Here is a 19494-nt window from a genome sequence, read left to right on the forward strand (position 1 = left end):
TGCAAAACTCAGATGGGAAGAAGAGCCATATTGGAGTGCAGATTTTGCTGGAATGGTTTGACGGTGCAATGTCAGAGCCCCTGAGGTGACAGTACAGAAGTACCCTCTATAAGTGACCCCATTTTACAAACTACACCTCTCAATGAATTCATCTAAAGGTGCAGTGATCATATTGACACCACGGGTGTGTTACAGAATTTTATACCATTGGGCAGTGAAAAAAAAAGAATTACATTTTTACCACAAAAAAATGGTTTTAGCCCCAGATTTTACATTTTCACATGAGGAAATGGGTAAAAAAATGGCACCAAAATTTATCACACAATTTCTGTTTACTATAACAATACCTCATATGTGGCTGCACGACGAGACTCAGAAGGGAAGAAGCGCTATTTGATTCTTAGAGAATAAGTTATCCTTGAATAGCTAGCGGACTCGATATACTGGGTGGGCCATTTATATGGATACACCTAAATAAAACGGGAATGGTTGGTGATATCAAGTTTCAGTTTGTGGCACATTAGTATATGGGAGGAGGAAAACTTTTCCAGATGGGTGGTGACCATGGCGGCCATTTTGAAGTCGGCCATTTTGGATCCAACTTTATTTTTTTCATAACAAAAACAATGGTGTGCTTGGTTTTAACGTAAATTTATTCTTTCACGAGTTATTTCCAAGTTTCTCTTTGTTTACAGCCATTGACATGTCGCAGAGGTTAACACGTGAGGAGCGGATAGAAATTGTGTTGATGTCTGGTGAACGCAGTACCCGGGTCATTGCAGCAGATTTCAATGCAAGACACCCTACGAGACCACCCATCTTCCATGCTACAGTTAGCAAACTGCTTGCCAAATTTCGTGAAACAGGTTCAGTGTTGGATTTCGCCAAAATGTGGTTGCAAGAAAAAGGTCACTAATGAAGAAACATCAGTGGCTGTCCTAGCTTCATTCAGCAAGAGCCCACAGCGCCGCATGTCACTGGAGAGTGGCATCAGTCGAACATCCCTTCGGCGGATATTAGCTACTCAAAAATGGCACCCTTACAAAATCCAGCTGCTGCAGCATCTCAACGAGGATGACCCCGATCGGCGCACTGAATTTGCAGAATGGGCAAAACAAAAATTGGAAAAGGACCCTTAGTTTACACAGAACATTATGTTCAGTGATGAGTCAAGCTTTTTTTATGAATGGTAAAGTTAAACAAAACCACTGCTATTGGTCTGACACTAACCCACAGTGGATAGATCCCTCCAAGACTGTTGGAACACAAAAATTGATGGTATGGAGTGGTATATGGGATACAAAGATAGTGGGGCCATTCTTCATCAATGGAAACCTCAATGCCACTGGATATCTGAAATTGCTACATGATGATGTGTTGCCCTCTTTATGCACTGAAGATGGCACATTCCCTGAGTTTTTCCGACAAGATGGTGCACCACCACATTATGGGTGCCAGGTCCGAGCATTTCTACATGAACAGTTTCCTGGAAAGTGGATTGGTCATCGTGGGCCAGATGAATAGCCACCAAGGTCTCCCGATCTGACCCCCTTAGATTTTTATCTTTGGGGTCATCTGAAAGCAATTGTCTATGCTGTGAAGATATGAGATGTGCAGCATCTGAAACAACGGATACTAGAAGCCTGTGCTAGCATTTCCTCCGCGGTGTTGCTATCAGTGTGTCAAGAGTAAGAGAAGAGGGTTGCATTGACAATCCAACACAATGGGCAGCACTTTGAACACATTTTATAAGTGGTCATAAACTTGTAAATAACTCATGAAAGATTAAAGTTGCATTACAACCAAGCACACCATTGTTTTTCTAATGAAATTCTCAATAAGTTTGATGAGTTACATGACCCTCTTCCCATTGAAAAAAATAAGGTTGGATCCAAAATGGCCACCATGGTCACCACCCATCTGGAAAACTTTTCCCCCTCCAATATACTAATGTGCCACAAATAGGAAGTTGATATCACCAACCATTCCCATTTTATTTAGGTGCATCCATATAAATGGCCCATCCTGTACAGATCTTTTAAGTGCTGGAAGAGCAGAATCCCCCCTATAGTGATCTATACCCCTCAAAGAATTTATCTAAATGTGTGGTGAGCACCTTGAACCACCAGGTGCTTCACAGAATTTTACAACATTGATCTGTGAAAATGAAAATTTATTTTGTTTTAGCACCAAATTTTCTCATTTTCACAAGGGTAACAGTAGAAAATTGACCTCAAAAATTGTTGTGCAATTTCCCCTGAATACAGAGATATGTGGTTGAAAACTACTTTTGAGATAGTGCAAAGCTCAGAATGGAAGAAGCACCATATTCCAGCGTTCAGATATTGCTGGAATGGTTTGAGGATGGCATGTCACATTGACAGAGGCCCTGAGGTGCCAGAACTGCAGAACCACCCATAAGAGACCCCATTTTACAAAACTACACCTCTCAATGAATTCATCTAGGGGTGCAGTGATCATATTGACAACACGGGTATGTCACAGCATTTTATACCATTGGGCAGTGAAGAAAAAATAATTACATTTTTACCACCAAAATGTTGTGTTAGATCCAGATTTTACAGTTTCACACTGGGAAATGGTTAAAAATGGCACCAAAATTTGTCACACAATTTCTGCTGAAAGTAGAAATACCCCATATGTGGCTGTACAGTACTGCAATACAGCAGAGCAGTGAGAGCTGCAGCTGCTAAAATGTTTGTTAGGAGACAAAGTTCAGTTCTCCGTTTCTGCGTTACATGTCTCATACTTGTAACTCCCCCTTTTTAGTTAACAATCTCTGAAGGCAGATTCACATGCAGAACGGCATCATAGCCTAGAACAGCTAAATTACATATAAGAAAAACACTGATATTTCTGGAATAAGACATCGGATCACAGATATGAAGGTATCAATTTATGCAGCTTCCTATGACGTACATGCCCATGTAGTCCGCTTAGGAGGGTTGATCCTACTGACAGATTCCCTTTAACCCCTTTACCCCCAAACGTGGTTTGCACATTAATGACCGGGCCAATTTTTAAAATTCTGACCAGTCACTTTATGAGGTAATTACTCTGGAACGCTTCAGCGGATTCCATTGATCCTGAGACTGTTTTTTCGTGACATTGTACTTCATGATAAAAGGTAAAATTTCTTCTTTATCACTTGCGTTTTTTTGTTTTTTTCTCCACAAATAATCGGAAATTTTGCGAAAATTTCGCAGTTTAAAAGATTTGAATTTTTATGCCCTTATCTCTCTGATTTAAGTCACACAAAGTAGTTAATAAATAACATTTCCCATATGTCTACTTTACATCAGCACAATTTTGGCACCAAATTTTTGTTTTATTTTTTTATTAGGGAGCTTTAAAGGGTTAAAAGTTGACCAGTGCTTTCTCATTTTTACAACAAAATTTACAAAACCATTTTTTTTTTTTTTAGAGACCACATCACATTTGACGTGACTTTGAGGGGCCTTTATGACAGAAATAACCAAAGGTGACACCATTCTAAAAACTGCGTCCCTCAAGGTGCTCAAAACCACATTCAAGAAGTTTATTAAACTTTCAGGTGCTTCACAGGAATTTTTGGAATGTGAAAGAAAAAAAATGAACATTTAACTTTTTTCACAAAAATGTTACTTTAGACCCAATTTTTTTTTTATTTTCGCAGGGGTAACAGGAAAAAAATGGACCCCCAAAATTTGTTGTGCAATTTCCCCTGAGCATGCAGATACCCCATATGTGAGGAAAAAACACTGTTTGCGCACACGGCAGGGTTCGGAAGGGAAGGAGCGCCATTTGACTTTTTGAATGAAAAATTTGCTTGAATAATTAGCGGACGCAATGTTGCATTTGTGGAGCCTCTGATGTGTCTGAACAGTGGAAACCGCCCACAAGTGACACCATTTTGCAAAATAGACCCCTCAGGTGACCCCTGTGAGTTTTTTTGGGCCGCAAAGCATATGGGGCTGAGACTCGTGCATGTCACTCGAGCACCCGCAATACTCAGTGCATACCCGAGCACCCGATGTAAACTCAAGCAGCGAGCACTTGCGCTAAACACTAGTCGCCATATCGTAATTTTTTTTTTTTTTACTTTTGAAAAAACCTTAACTGTAGCACAACCCTAACCCTAGCATAACCCCAACCGTAGAATACAGTGATACCAGATTCATATTGGGTTTTTGACTGACAACGGTCACACACTGAAAGACGCATTTTTTTGCAAAGACTAGTCTTCGCATCGCCTTTTTTTGAGAGCTATAATTTTTCCATATTTTGGCCGACAGCGTCATGTGATGGCTTGTTTTTTTGTGGGATAAGTTGACGTTTTTATTGGTACCATTTTCAGGCACGTGACATTCCGATTTTTGGAAGGCAGAATAAACAAAAAACAATAATTTAGGATTTTTTTTTTATGCCGTTCCGTGTGTGGTAAAATTCATAAGGCAGCGTTATTCTGCGGGTCAGTACATTTGCAGCGGTATCACATTTATATCTTTTTTTAGGTTTTGGCGCTTTTACACAAAAACTATTTTATAGAAAATTTTTTTTTTTGCATCGCTTTATTCTGAGAGTTATAACTTTTATTTTTCTGCTGATGGAGCTGTATGGCGGCTTTTTTTTTTTGAAGGGACAAGACGTTTTCAGCAGTATCATTTTTATTTACATTTGTTTTTTTGATCGCGTTTTATTCCATTTTTTGTCTGGCGGTATGATAAAGCATTGTTTTTCCTTTTTTTTTTTTTTTTTTTTACCGTGTTCACTAAAGGGGTTAACTAGTGGGACAGTTTTATAGGTCAGGTCGTTCCGGACGCGGCGATACCAAAATATGTGTACTTTTATTTATTTTTTTTCATAATATTTATTGATGGGTATATTATATTTTTCTTTTTTGGGGATTATTTTTTACATTTTTTTTTTTTTTAAATATTTTTTACATTTTTTTTTTTTTAGTTTCTGACCTTTTACACTACTTCCCACTATGGAACTTTCACTTTTTGCAGCCTAATCGGCTGTATAGCATAGAGAGCAGCAGCTCCCCATGTTATACAGCCTGTCAGCGCTGCACTCAGGGAGGCTACTTTGGTCATACACTGCGCATGACCAAAGTAACTTCCTGCCTCCTGATGACCTGGATGTTGCCATGACGACATCGGGTCGTCATGACAACATCCAGGACCGGACTCCGATGCCGCTGGACGCCGGGAGAGGAGGCAAGTATCGCCTTTACATCCCCTTGTCCCCGCAATGCAGCGATCGACTTCGATTGCAGCATTGAAGGGTTAATGTCCTGGAAGCGGTGCGGGACCGCTCCTGACACATAGCACCGATGTCAGCTGTAACAATCAGCTGACACCAGGCAGGGATCGTGCCGCACCGCTTGCGAGAGGGCGCGATCATAGCACGCGTAATAGTACATCCCTGGTCCAATGGGCCCAGGGCACAGGGACGTATTATTACTACAAATGTCATAAAGGAGTTAAGCATGGGTTATTTAAGAGTTCAGTTTTTAAAAAACAAAAAAACACACTCACGCTTTATTAGATAACAGAACAGCCACCGTAGTGGCAGACCCTGCTGAATTCAGTGGAACGGCCAGACCATGTAATTTTTATAGGGCCTTCCAGACTCAAATAGTGTTGGGGAAGACCAGTCAGGCATGTTGAAATGAAATGCCTCATCCTTTTCATAGAATGTTAAGAGTTGGAAGGGACCTCCAGGGTAATAGTGTCCAACCCCCAATGCTCTATGCAGGATTCACTAAACCATTTCAGACAGATGTCTGTCCAGCCTCTGTTTGAAGACTTCCATTAACAGAGAACTCACCACTTCTCGTTGAAGCCTGTTCCACTCATTGATCACTCTCAATCTTAAAAAGTTTTCTAATATAATATCTAATCTGTATCCTCTCCCCTTCAGTTTCCTTCCATTGCTTCTCGTGTTTCCATGTGTAAATGAGAATAAAGGCCCCGTCACACTTAGCGACGCTGCAACGATCCCGACAACGATACGACCTGTCCGGGATCGTTGCTGCGTCGCTATGTTGTCGCTGGTGAGCTGTCAAACAGGCAGGCTCACCAACGATCAGGGGAGCAGCGACATCGTGGAAAGAATCTTTCCACGATGTCCTGCTCCTGGTTACGAGCCTGCTGAAGCAGGAGCAGGCTGGTGACTATGGTAAACATCGGGTTACTAGGGGCACACGCGCACCTAGTAACCCGTTGTTTATCATGGTTACCACTCTGCTACAGTGAGCGGGAGGTTACCGCTCACTTTAGCAGGCTCGTAACCTTGATAAACAACGGGTTACTAGGTGCGCGTGTGCCCCTAGTAACCCGATGTTTATCATGGTTACCAGCCTGATCGCTGCTCCCGCTGGTCACACACAGATGTGTGCTGACCAGCGGGAGAGCAACGACCAAAAAATTGTCCAGGACACTTTGCAGCGATCAGCGACCTCACAGCAGGGGCCTGATCGTTACAAAGTGTCACACATAGTGACATCGCTGGTGAGGTCGCTGTTGAGTCACCAAAACCATGACACAGCAGCGATCTCTCTATGTGAGACGGGGGCTTAAGGCTGATCCCTCTATACAGTGATATAGCGGTCTACAAATATCAGAAGTTATCAAGTCTCCTCTTATCCTTTTTTGCAAGCTAAAAACATTCCCAGATCCTTTAACCGTTCCTCGTAGAACACAGTTTGCAGATCAGTCACGATCCTGGTAGCTCTTCTCTGAACTTGCTCCAGTTTTTAGATGTTTTTTTAAAATGTGGTGCCCAGAACTGGACACAGTATTCCATATGAGGTCTGACCAAGGAGGAGTAGAGGGGGAGAATTACTTCACATGATCTAGACTATGCTTTTCTTAATACATCCCAGAACGGTGTTTGCCTTTTTGCTGCTGCACCACACTGTTGACTCATGCGCAGTCTGTGCTCTATTAGTATACCCAAGTCTTTTCTACACATGCTGTTGCTTTGCTCTATTCCTCCCATTCTGTAGATGTAATTTTTGTTTTTCTTGCCCATATGTAGACTCTTGCCTTTCTCCCTCTTAATACCATTCTTTCAGTCGCTGCCCATTGTTCAAGCTTATCTAGATCATTCTGAATCCTTTCTCTGTCTTCTCTAGTGTTAGCTATCCCTCCTAGCTTTGCATCTGCAAATTTGATTAATTTACCTTCAGTTCCCTTAGCTAGATCATTTATAAAAATGTTGAACAACACTGGGGCTAGGACCGAGTCTTGTGGTACCTAGAATCTTGTGGAAACACTTTTCCAATTGGATGTGTAACCATTTATTACCACTCAGAGTACGATCACTGAGCCAGTTATGAATGGCTAACACCTATAATGGCATGCATCTAACCATAGCCTCATCAATCCCATACTTAGTCATTTTTTCAATAAGGGTAGTATGAGATACTTTATCAAATGCTCTGCTGAAGTGGAGATATACTATATCTACCGCATTTCCCTGATTTACCCAGTCAGTGATTCCATCATATAAGGAAGTTAGATTCGTTTGGCATGACTTGTTTGCTACAACCCATTACTGTATTCTTATCCAAGTACTTGCATACATGCTGTTTAATAATTTGTTCAAAGATCTTTCCTGGTATAGAAGTAAGACTCACTGGCCTGTAATTTCTTGGCTCCATCACCTTTCCTTTTTCTGAAGACAGTATTTACCCATCTCCAATCTTTTGGGATTTCTGTTCTCCAGGACTTTTTAAAGAATCTGGCTAGTAGTTCTGAAACTTCCTCTGCCATCTTTCAGTACCCTAGGATGTAATTCATCTGGACCAGGAGATTTAAATTAGCCAAGTGTTCCCTCACCAGCTCTGTTTATAAATAGTATGGATTCTTTTATTCCTTTGAAAGCACAGTGAAGATCAGCTCATGTTACATGTCCTTTCTTAGAGAAAACAGATGAGAAATAGGAATTTAAAAGTTTGGCCTTCTCAACTTAATTTTTGAACATTTAACCCTTTTCATCCTGTAAAAATCCTAAATCATTTTTTACATAGCCCCAAAATCCTTCTTTTATTGTTTTTGGTCTCCCTTGCAAGCTTCCCTTCTTTACTGGCTTTAGCTCTTCTAACTCTTGCCCTGTAGAGAGCATTATATTCTTCTTTAGATATGCCCCCAGTCTTTTCATTTGCTATACATTTATTTTTTTCTATTTTATCAAGTGTTTAAGTTCTGTGTTGATCCACCCTGGTCTCTTTAAATGATACAAATTCTTTTATTTCTGCAGCAGTTAGGTAGGCACCAGGGATGTCTGGCAACAGATTACTCTACTGTCCCTACTCTACTGTCCCTACTATAGACCCATATGTGCCCAGCCAAGCAGAGAATGCCAACGCTGTTTAAGTTGTACATTACTTACTGACACCTTAGGTAGTCTGAGCAGAACAATTGGTCACCAGGCATTTTAATATTATAAGGACACTAGATTTTTCTGTATTCTGATCATTAGCTTTAGAATAAAGCATTCTCAGGTTTCAGCAAGGTTGTAAAGTGTCCTGCCACTGCGTTATACATTGCAAATAAACCATGGACAGATGGCATTTTCACTAAAATGACATGTCTACTGCCAAAGAACTGCAAGGAGACTTGGTTAACTTAAAAATTGTTGTTTTGTTTGGAATGTTTGATTATTTTCAGCATACACAAACTAAGGGTCTAGGTAGTCTTTTAAATTTACATGAGTATGTACTTATTTTCTTCTGTAAAATTATGATTTGAATGCAAAATTAGTCCAACTTCGATACTTCATGCAGGTAGGCTCCCAGAAGTTTGATGCCTTGAATATAGTTGTACCTGGAGTGAAATGAATAAAGTTAGATCTGTTCATATATTGGACAGCAACTTAAAGTGTACTGTGTCCTTAATAAGCCGCTTTGAGGGGGAACAACCTACTTCTTAACCAGTTAAGGATGTTACCAATTTTCATTTTTTATTTTTCCACCGATAGACACAGGATGGATTATTACCGTATATTTCGGACTATAAGACACACTTTTTTCCACCAAAATTTTGGAGAAAAATGGGGGGTGCGTCTTATAGTCCGAATGTTGCTGGGGGGTGGGGGTATATATTTATTTAAAAAAAAACAGTCCCAGCGTGGGGAGCAGTGACTTCCGGCAGCTGATCTCTCCTTGTGAGCCACGCATGGCAGTGACGTCATGCATGGCTCACATGCAGAGATCAGTGCGGGCAGACAGGATGCAGCGCTGGAGGAGAGAAGAAAGGCGAGTAGGAGTGTTTATTTTTTTATGTGCAGCCTGATGTGGATTAGGTGGGCCATGCATACCAGGTTAAGGAGAGTAAGGGGTGCCATGCATACCAGGATAAGGAGAGTGAGGGGTGCCATGCATACCAGGATAAGGAGAGTGAGGGGTGCCATACATACCAGGATAAGGATGCGGGGTGCCATGCATACCAGGATGGAGGAGTGCCATGCATATCAGGATGGGGATGGGAGCCACGTATAATAGGAAGGGGGGCATATCTACCAGGATGGGGGATATTATCAGAATTGGGGGACATTACCCCAATTCCAGTGTCAGCAGCAGACCCGCTCCCCCTTAACAGTGCATCGTGACCACATTTTTTGCTTACATTTTTTTTCCGCATCTTATAGTCCGGAACATACGGTAATTTTTTTTGCAGGACTAGTTGTAGCTTTGAATGACACCATTTATTTCAGCATACATAGTAATGGGAACAAAAATAGTGCACTGAAATGGGAAAAAAAAACGCCATTCCACCACAGTTTTTCTTCAGTTTTAGCTTGTTAAAATGTGCAGTAAAAATTACCCAACATCATGATTCTCCAAAGTCAGAATGATTACAGACAGCAAGCATTACAACTATTTTAGTGTCTTAAAAACAAAAAAATTCTGAACTTTGTGAAAAAATAAATAACTTATTGTTTATGCCAAAATTTTCTGAGACCCATATTTTTCCATCAATAAAGTGGTGTGAAAGCTTGTTTTCTGCATGGCAACCCGTTTTTTTTTTTTTTTTTTAAACAACATTTTTGGGATACATACTGTGGGTCTAATTTACCAATGTTTAACGCCAGTATTGTGGCGTAAAAAGTTTAGAAAAAAGTAGAAGAGGTTTTTGTGCAACTTAGGGCCGTGCTAAACATTTTCATGCCATTTTTGACCAGTTCTGACAAAATGGGTGAAGCGATCGCTGTTCATCAAATTTATGACAAGCAGGGGTGTTCAAGCCACAAATCTTACTGCAGAGACTGGAGTAGTATCTGTGGAGAGGCACACAGATTGAGGCATTCATCAGATGCTACTGATTCATAAACGCATTGACTCCATCACACCTCCTCATTAAGACCAGTGTGAACATCAGTCTTGATGAATCTGACTTTAAAGGTTTGATTGCAAAAAAAAAAAACAAACAATAAAAAGCAATGTTGCAGCAATTTTAACTTTTAACTAAAAAAATATAAGTGTTGATTCTAAATTTTTTTAATTTTTAAAAACATTCTCCTCTTTTGCTCTTCACTTTAAGTTTGAACTGGTAATCAAGCAGCTTGATCATTTATATTATACATAGTAAAAATCAGTCTAGGACACTCAGCCACAGTCAAAGGATAGTTGACATGATGGGCACAGGGGTCTTATATTGGCTCCATGCAGTCATAGCAACCCTTTGGCTCCACCTGGTTTCCATCGCGAGGAGGGTGATGGGTGCATGTTCAGATTGAATAGTCAGTGACTAACAGCAGCATTTAAGACATTGTTCCCCAACTCCAGTCTTCAAAATCCACCAACAGATCATGCTTTCAGGATTTCCTTAGTTTCGGTTATTGGCTCTTGAAGATTGGAGATGAGGAACACTGATTTAAATGGGTTGTCCCATTAACAAAGTACTTTTTAATTAATAGATCTTGGAATAAAAATGGAGTTCCACAATTGGATGTGTTAAACAAAGGAAAAAACAAACTTCCTGTGCTGAGATAATCTTATAAATGTGCCCCTGCTGTGTACTGTGTAATGGATGTGTCTGACCGTGCAGCAACATGTTCTGATCATACCACAGCTCCTGGGCAGGGAGGACCTAGGAGTATATAGATATTACAGCATAGGATCACAGCTGATTCTTGTCAGGTAAAACATTTCACTGCCTGTTTAAAAACAAGCAGCAAATGCTTCACCTCAGACAGAATCAGCTGTGATCCCTATGCTGTAATGTCTATATACTGTTTTGCTTCCTCCCCTGCCCAGGAGCTGTGGTATGATCAGACCATGTTCCTGCATGGTCACACAGCTATTTAGATATTTAAGTCACTACTGCCACAGTCATCTATGGAGACAATTTTCATCCCCAAGTGTTCCTGTATAGCTATAAGTTGTCCAAATGTGAAAAGGCCTTAAAAACAAAAGGAATGAAAGATGAAAGTGCTTTTTCATAATCTGATCCAGAGGATTGTCCCCACCTGTTAAGTTTTTCATTTTGGGAATGTGCTCCATCATCTGCCGCTCCAACAGGCAACAACATAACATTCTTTCCAGTTGCTTCTTGGAAAGTTAAAGTTACAGGAATGCTTCCACCTTCTCTGGTCAGGTCAGGTTCAACATTAAACACTGTAGAGAGATATTACAATGAGTAGGGCGTAGTGTGTATATAAATGCTCAATTGACACCAAGGTCTGTTTTTATTCAGTTAGACCACATTGCATCATGGCGTACCAGCTTTCATGGCTTTCCTTCCAGCTAGGTAGTGAGGGTGGTTGAAGTCTGAGACCCAAGGTTTTCCTCCATGACCCATTGTAACTTTAAACTTGTTCGGACTACCCAATGATTCAAACTGCTTGCTTAAGTAGTCTTCCACCTTAAAGTAATAGACGGCAGGAAAATTATACAATAATTAGAGTCATGTAAAACACAAGAGACATTATTAATCCATATCGACCCCCCCCCCCCATCATCTTATTTTTTCGAAACATTTTTTTAATGTCTCTTTAAGCTATTAAGTATATCCTATAATTAGAGTCCTTGCTAATGGAACTGTAGCACCCCGAGGGATCGGTTGCTACAGAGGTATTGCATCTCAACCAGATGTGCGATATCTCACTCTCAGGTAAGGATGGAGTGAGGATCAGGACCCCGACACCTGCATGCATTACACCACATTTCCGGGGGGCAGGGCGACCGATATGCTCCAAGTAGAGCACGACAGTCCCTGTCCCTGGCTGGAGTGGGGGGAGGGAACACCGAGGAAGGGGGAACCCTGTAGTGCAGCAGCAGGGAGAGGGCAGTTCCTGGGTGCACCTAGAGGGAGGTATAAAAGGTGGGCACCATCTTAGATTAGTTAGTTAGTTCAGTACAGACAGAAGAAGAGGGAGCAGAAGGTGGGAGCAGAGGCTCTACATTGGCTGGAGAGAAGCCTGGAGGAAGCAGAAGGAAGGAGAAGGAAGGAAGAGGAGCGGAGGAGGCTCCAGGAACCAGGAAAGAAGGGACCTCAGGGGTGTGGACCGGCGAGTCGCCACCACATGCCCGAATCTACCTGCGTAGGGGGGGGGGGGGGGGGTCAGGCCAAAGGGGGAGACCGGTCCCCGAAACTAGCGCTAGGAAGGCACCATATAGGGTCAGTGAAACTGGCGCCAAGTTTACCAAGAGAAGGCCCGAGGAAGCTGGACAGAAGCGAGGTCACTGGCGGGGTATGACATGCCAGAGAAAGGACACACAAAGGGGGTCCTGTGAAACACTCCGGAGATACCTGGGAGTCGGCCGAGCCCCTCACCTGGTGAGCACAGTACGACGTGGGCAGCCGTTACCTGCAGAAGTGGTCTGAGTAAAGACCCTGAGTAAAGACCCTGAGTAAAGACCCTGAGTAAAGACCCTGAGTAAAGACCCTGAGTAAAGACCCTGAGTAAAGACCCTGGACTGCATCACAGACTCTGTCGTCACTGCTACTCCTGCACCATCACCCCCATCCTCCGCATACACTGCCCTGAGGCTACACTACTCCCGTGGGGAGTTGTACTACACTCAGCTGCACCCACAACACCAGCCTCAGCGGTCTGCCCTGCAGCGGCGGTTCATCCTTACCGCAATCCACGGGTGGCGTAGTCGGACATTTTAATATCACAAAACCACACAAATAGACTGCCATTTGAGTTGACCACCCTGAGCCACGGGACCGGGTCCCCGCCACACGAAGACTACGACCATCCGCAACGGGTCCGGTTCTGGGTATCCCCACACACGCGCGGCCCAGAGGGCGTCAGAACCACATATCACCATTTACTGTAGGTACTGCTGGCATTCGCCAGAGACATACAAACCTTTTAATGAATTGTGACATCCCTGTATCAAGTGGTTATCACCTATCCTATGGAATCGGTGGTATAGGATGAATAGGATAGGATAGGTGATAACTTGAAACAGAAAACTGAGCAAAAAGGAACAAGCTTAGATTTGTAAAACCAGGACACAAGAACTCAGTATGTGGAGCACAGACTCTCGTAGGAAGAGGGCAGAGAATATAAAATATATAGCAGATGTGCAGCCAATCTTTAGTTCGTCCTAACAGGAGGATTATTTTAGTACACTAAAATGTGGGGATAGCATGTAGAGTGAGCTGGTATGGTGGAATCTAGTTTTATCACTGGGTGACCGATTGACCACTCGTGCCCAGCCACCTATTGCCCTAGCTGTATGCAACAGTAAAATTAGATTCCTCAGCCCCAGCCGACTGTATATAAAATCCCTGACGTTTTACGGCACTAGAATATAGCGTCAGACCTGGAAGAAGGCTTATACATTTAAAGCTGCTTGCAGATATGGTGACCGAAGATGAAAGATTAGCTGGCAGAGCAAGCGAATCAATCTCCGTTACATACACAGACCATGCAGAGTCAGTGCACCATCCTTATAGTACAAGATAATTATTTTGTTGCCATGCATAGTTTTTAAACAGGGGTGAATTAGGGAAAAATAAACCCACACATTTTCTTCACAAATAAATATAAAATTAAACATAACCTCTTTAGATGCTAGAACACTAGAAAAGTTACATATTTATCTTTGCTCACGCATGTGAATTTATAACACAGAAGTTTCCTACCTGTTTCTTCACATCATCTGGAGTCATATGAGGCACGAGCCTTATGGAGAATTTGCCGATGACTTTTCTAGGTATGACCGTTTTGGCTCCACCTGCAGAAAAGGCTCCCTCGATGCCATGAAGTGAGAGGGATGGGAATCTCCACCTGTGCATCAGAATCTGTTCCTATGAAAGAAACAAGCCACACGTGTCTGTACTGGTCAACGCATTACCCAAGGCAGAAGATCAGGAGGCAACAGAAATCCAGGAGCAAGAACCCTGTAAGGATTCGTTTCACATCACATTTTTGCCATAGAAGTTAAGGCCGCCAATATGTATCCCCAATTCTAGTATACTGATGAGAACAGAATGCAGGATTACTATATAGTTAAATTATTTTGCCATGGGCTTTACAATGGAGATCAATGGCGAAAACAGTCAATTGTACAGACATCTTGTTGCTTCCTTTTGCAGCAGGATTTTCATAGACTAAGAAATACTATAATAGTGGCTAAAATTTGTTGAGAACCAGAACTATGATTTTTTTCCCCCTTTTCTTCACTCACTTTCTATATTTGTATTGCAATGTGACAAGTGTAATGAGCAACTTTTTATTGTAAAAACCAAATTAAAAATAAAACTATTCAATAAAATATATATGGAACACAATGTCTTCTACAGTTTGATAAAGTCCAGTACCTTTGATGCATGTAGGAGTTTACTAGTGCCAACATCTTTAGCAAATTCTTCAAGATCAAAGTCAATAGCGTCGTAAATTGCTTTCTCATCATTCGAGACAGGTTCTACAGCTTCATATATTCCAGGAATAAGAATTTTTCCCTTCTTGTCTATTAAACTGCCTATTAAAAGAAAAAAGAAATACATGGGACATGTCTACATATTCCATAGGGACTTTTCTGAAGCAGAAGGCATACAGGTATAAAAAAAAAAAAAAAAATTGAAACATGAACATAAAGGGTTACATTTACTAAGGTTGTGGTCTTTTTTAGTGCAAATCAATTTGGTCAATCCTTTTCTATAGAAACCATTAAAGCCCAGCACATATTATAAATCCACTTTGTATGGTGGTGGTATGGTGGTTTATCGAAGACCTATAAGAAGCATGGTACAAGTGGGTGGGAATCTTTTTATGCTTTTAGTATATGGTTTATACTATACCAGGAAAGTGTAGAGGTCTTTGTATGCCATTAGGCAAGAAATGATTAAAAGCCTACCCATTAGAAAAATTAGATCAGTCATTGCTTCATGGACAGAACCTCCGTATACCCCCGAGTGAAGATCTTTGTCACAGCATTCAACCTACAAGGAAAAAAAAAAATTAAGTTATCTTCTCAGGGGCTAGAACAAAAACCATGACACTACCAGTCTTCCCCCTCCCTAAACTTCTTGTCTCTGATCATATGTTCACATTTTTTATAGAATCCATAACAAATGACAGATCAACTGTGATCCACTTGACCTGTTAAGGCCCTTTTACCATAATTTGGCCTAACGTCATCCATATTTACTACATTTTGTAGTCTTGCCTTGTTCAAATTCTGTTGGGAACTATAAGGATTTATCATACAGTTTGCACGGTCTGTGTAATATCCTTTTATCTTTCATAACCTCATTTTTACTCCGACAACAGTTGGAACATTAAGTCTTATTTTCGGCCTAGTATTTAGCAAATAGTCTATGTAGTACGCTCTCCCTCACCACCATGGTGGCTATGGAAGTACAGACTACACTATTAACACAGTATGAAACAAAATATAATATAGAATGACCAAGCCTAATGCATCATCAGCATATCCCTGATGCCATAAATGCCTTGACTTCTGGCCTCTGGACCACTAGCTGGCCATGCTCTGCCATATGACATGAATGTATCTGATAGCTTTATAATCTTTTTATTAATGTGATACCACATATACATTACATTATACAGTTGTGTAAATCTTGTTACTACTTCTCACAGAAGTAACAAAATGAGAAGAGATCATATACATAAGCAAAACATAATTGTCATCTGCGCCAACTTAATTTACTAGCAGATGACACGTTCTTACCGGTCAGCCTCTGAAGATTAAAGGGCATCTTTATAAGCAGAGAGGCCAATGCCACTACATACCTCAAGAAAAAAATAGCAGATGCCACGAAGCCCATATGTGATACATGGCTTATTTTTTCCTAGCCAGTAGTTATCGGAAATGCAGACGTAATCCACATCCTTAAAAAATGTATCTTTACGGGCAAAGATCAAATCATCCAGGCCTTCTGATCCAGACTCCTCCATTCCTTCAAAGCAGAACTTGAGGTTGACAGGAATTTCCTTTGGAAGAATAGACATTGTCATATTATCAGCTTATTCCCATGCAATAATTAGTTGTAGTGACCGAACTAACTGAAGCCTCCACCACTGAGCACCAGTTATCCTTATGGTATAACAGGTATGTGTATGACACAAGGGTTCTTAGATGTGTTTAGGAGGGCAAGGACTACTGGCAAACAGGTAGGAAAGATCTAACGTACAGTGGGTACGGAAAGTACTCAGACCCCTTTAAAATGTTTCGTTCTTTGTTTCATTGCAGCCATTTGGTAAATTCTAAAAAAAAGTTCATTTTTTTTCTCATTAACATACACTCTGCACCCCAGAAATGTAGAAATTTTTGCAAATTTATTAAAAAAGAAAAACTGAAATATCACATGGTCATAAGTATTCAGACCCTTTGCTCAGTATGGAGTAGAAGCACCCTTTTGAGCTAGTACAGCCATGAGTCTTCTTAGGAATGATGCAACAAGTTTTTCACACCTGGCTTTGGGGATCCTCTGCCATTCTTCCTTGCAGATCCTCTCCAGTTCCGTCAGGTTGGATGGTGAACGTTGGTGGACAGCCATTTTCAGGTCTCTCCAGAAATGCTCAATTGGGTTTAGGTCAGGGCTCTGGCTGGGCCAGTCAAGAATGGTCACAGATGTTCGGAAGCCACTCCTTTGTTATTTTAGCTGTGTCATTGTCTTGTTGGAAAGTGAACCTTTGGCAAAGTCTGAGGTCCAGAGCACTCTGGAAGAGGTTTATCATCCAGGATATCTCTGTACTTGGCTGCATTCATGTTTCCTTCAATTGCAACCAGTCGTCCTGTCCCTGCAGCTGAAAAACACCCCCATAGCATGATGCTGCCATTACCATGTTTCACTGTTGGGATTGTATTGGGCAGGTGATGAGCAGTGCCTGCTTTTCTCCACACATACCACTTAGAATTGTCACCAAAAAGTTCTATCTTCATCTCATCAGACCAGAGAATCTTATTTCTCATAGTCTGGGAGTCCTTCATGTGTTTTTGAGCAAACTATGCGGGCTTTCATATGCCTTGCACTGAGGAGAGGCTTCCATCGGGCCACTATGCCATAAAGGCCCAAGTGGTGGAGGGCTGCAGTGATAGTTGACTTTGTGGAACTCCCATCTCCCTACTGCATCTCTGGAGCTCAGCCACAGTGATCTTGGGGTTCTTCTTTACCTCTCTCACCAAGGCTCTTCTCCCACGATTGCTCAGTTTGGCTGGACAGCCAGGTCTAGGAAGACTTCTGGTGGTCCCAAACTTCTTCCATTTAAGGATTATGGAGGCCACTGTGCTCTTAGGGACTGTGAGTAATGCAGAAATTCTTTTGTAACCTTGGCCAGATCTGTGCCTTGCCACGATTCTGTCTCGGAGCTCCTTGGGCAGTTCCTTTGAGCTTATGATTCTCATTTGGTCTGACATGCACTGTGAGCTGTGAGGTCTTAGACAGATGTGTGCCTTTCCAAATCAAGTCCTATCAGTTTAATTAAACACAGCTGGTCTCCAATAAAGGAGTAGAACCATCTCAAGGAGGATCACAAGGATATTGACAGCATGTGACTTAAATATGAGTCTCTGAGCAAAGGGTCTGAATTCTTATGACCATGTGATATTTCAGTTTTTCTTTAATAAATTTGCAAAAATGTCTACATTTCTTTCCGTACCCACTGTAGATCTACAGTCCTACAGAGAGTGAGAAAGGGCTGTGCCACCAGAATCACCCACTATCCATACACCCTAGGCCAGTGATGGCGAACCTTTTAGAGACTGAGTGCCCAAACTGCAATTCAAAACCCACTTATTTATTTCAAAGTGCCAACACAGCAATTTAACCTAAATACTGAGGATTTAGTGTAGATAAACTCATACATTAGCACACTATAGAGTCTCAAAGAGCTTGTAAGCACTGCATTCCAAGCCTAAGATACTAGCCACAGATTGCCATGCAGGTCTGTTCTTGAGAATGGAGAGGATTTTTAATCAAAAGTAAAATTGCAAAGTTGTTTGTTGTTACAACCTCTTTGCAATTGTGACCCTTTAAGCCAGGGATGTCAAACTCAAAAATACACCAAGGGCCAAAAGAAAAGCTTGGACATTTTTTTTTTTTTTTAAACAAAAATCAAGAAGTCTACAATTGAGAAGTTTTTCCTTATCAAACAAAAACTATTAAACTTTTGGAATTATAGTGGAATAATATGTTAGGCCTTTTACTGCTCGTACATATGGCCCAATTTAAATATGAAATAAATGATAAAAAAAACCCTTGAATAAAAACATAAAAAGTATGAATGAAACAAAAAGTTCCCCAAACAAAGTATGATACCCCCACGGTGAATTCCACCACAGTATCTTCCATAGACACAGTATGGTGACCCCATCACAGTATGATTCTCCAACTGTAATTCCCACACAGCCCTCTATGCAGTATAACATGCCCACATAATGCCCCACGCAGTATAACAGCCCCACATTTAAAAAACAAAAACACACCTCACCTCTGCCCATTCTCCTGCTGCTCTGACCTCTTCATATATTACAGTCCCTACTTGTGGGCACGTGCGCCATCTTCTCATCACTAGCGCTGCCGCCACTCTCCTCTGCACACGCACTCTCCTCAACACCAACGCTGCCACCCTCACCCTCTTCAGAACGCGAGCGACCTGATGGGACGGAATGTGTGCAGAGGAGAGTGGCGGCGGCACTAGTGATGAGGAGGTGGCATGTGCCCTCCGGGAGGGTTCTGTGTGCCCCCTCTGGCAAATGTGCCACAAGTTTGCCACCACTGCCCTAGTGCAAAGACGCTCTGATTTAGCATTAACATTTAGTGAATAATACCTCACTTAAAAGGCAAAATGTGAAATACTACATTGCAGTCACCCCCACAATAACAGCAGATTACTGAAAAAAAGCTAGAGCCAACCATGGCAGTATAACACCTTAGATGCCACAGCCTCCATTGTCCCCTCACCACCCACCCCTGCAATGTGAGTAAAGCCTCATGTCTGCCATATTTGTACTCCTATGGCAGAGCTCTATAGACCACTAGTACACAAGTGCTGCAT

General features: G+C 41.6%; 1 protein-coding gene across 1 annotated transcript in view; it reads right to left on the bottom strand.

The window, feature by feature from the left end:
* Positions 1-4731: 4731 nt before the first annotated feature.
* Positions 4732-19494, bottom strand: part of LOC141265636 (cytosolic non-specific dipeptidase-like) — a 28506-nt gene continuing 13743 nt past the window's right edge. The window contains exons 5-11 of the mRNA XM_073678947.1: positions 16228-16428; positions 15329-15413; positions 14793-14953; positions 14115-14279; positions 11735-11876; positions 11482-11629; positions 4732-8837 (exon numbers count right to left, since the gene is read on the bottom strand). Of these exons, the coding sequence (XP_073535048.1) occupies positions 8771-8837; positions 11482-11629; positions 11735-11876; positions 14115-14279; positions 14793-14953; positions 15329-15413; positions 16228-16428 (969 nt within the window). The 3' untranslated portion in view covers positions 4732-8770. The remainder of the gene's footprint in view (positions 8838-11481; positions 11630-11734; positions 11877-14114; positions 14280-14792; positions 14954-15328; positions 15414-16227; positions 16429-19494) is intronic.

The sequence above is a fragment of the Phyllobates terribilis genome, unplaced genomic scaffold (assembly GCF_046119375.1).
Source record: "Phyllobates terribilis strain yellow unplaced genomic scaffold, ASM4611937v1 Scaffold_4__5_contigs__length_816908805, whole genome shotgun sequence".
In the NCBI taxonomy this organism is placed as follows: domain Eukaryota; kingdom Metazoa; phylum Chordata; class Amphibia; order Anura; family Dendrobatidae; genus Phyllobates; species Phyllobates terribilis.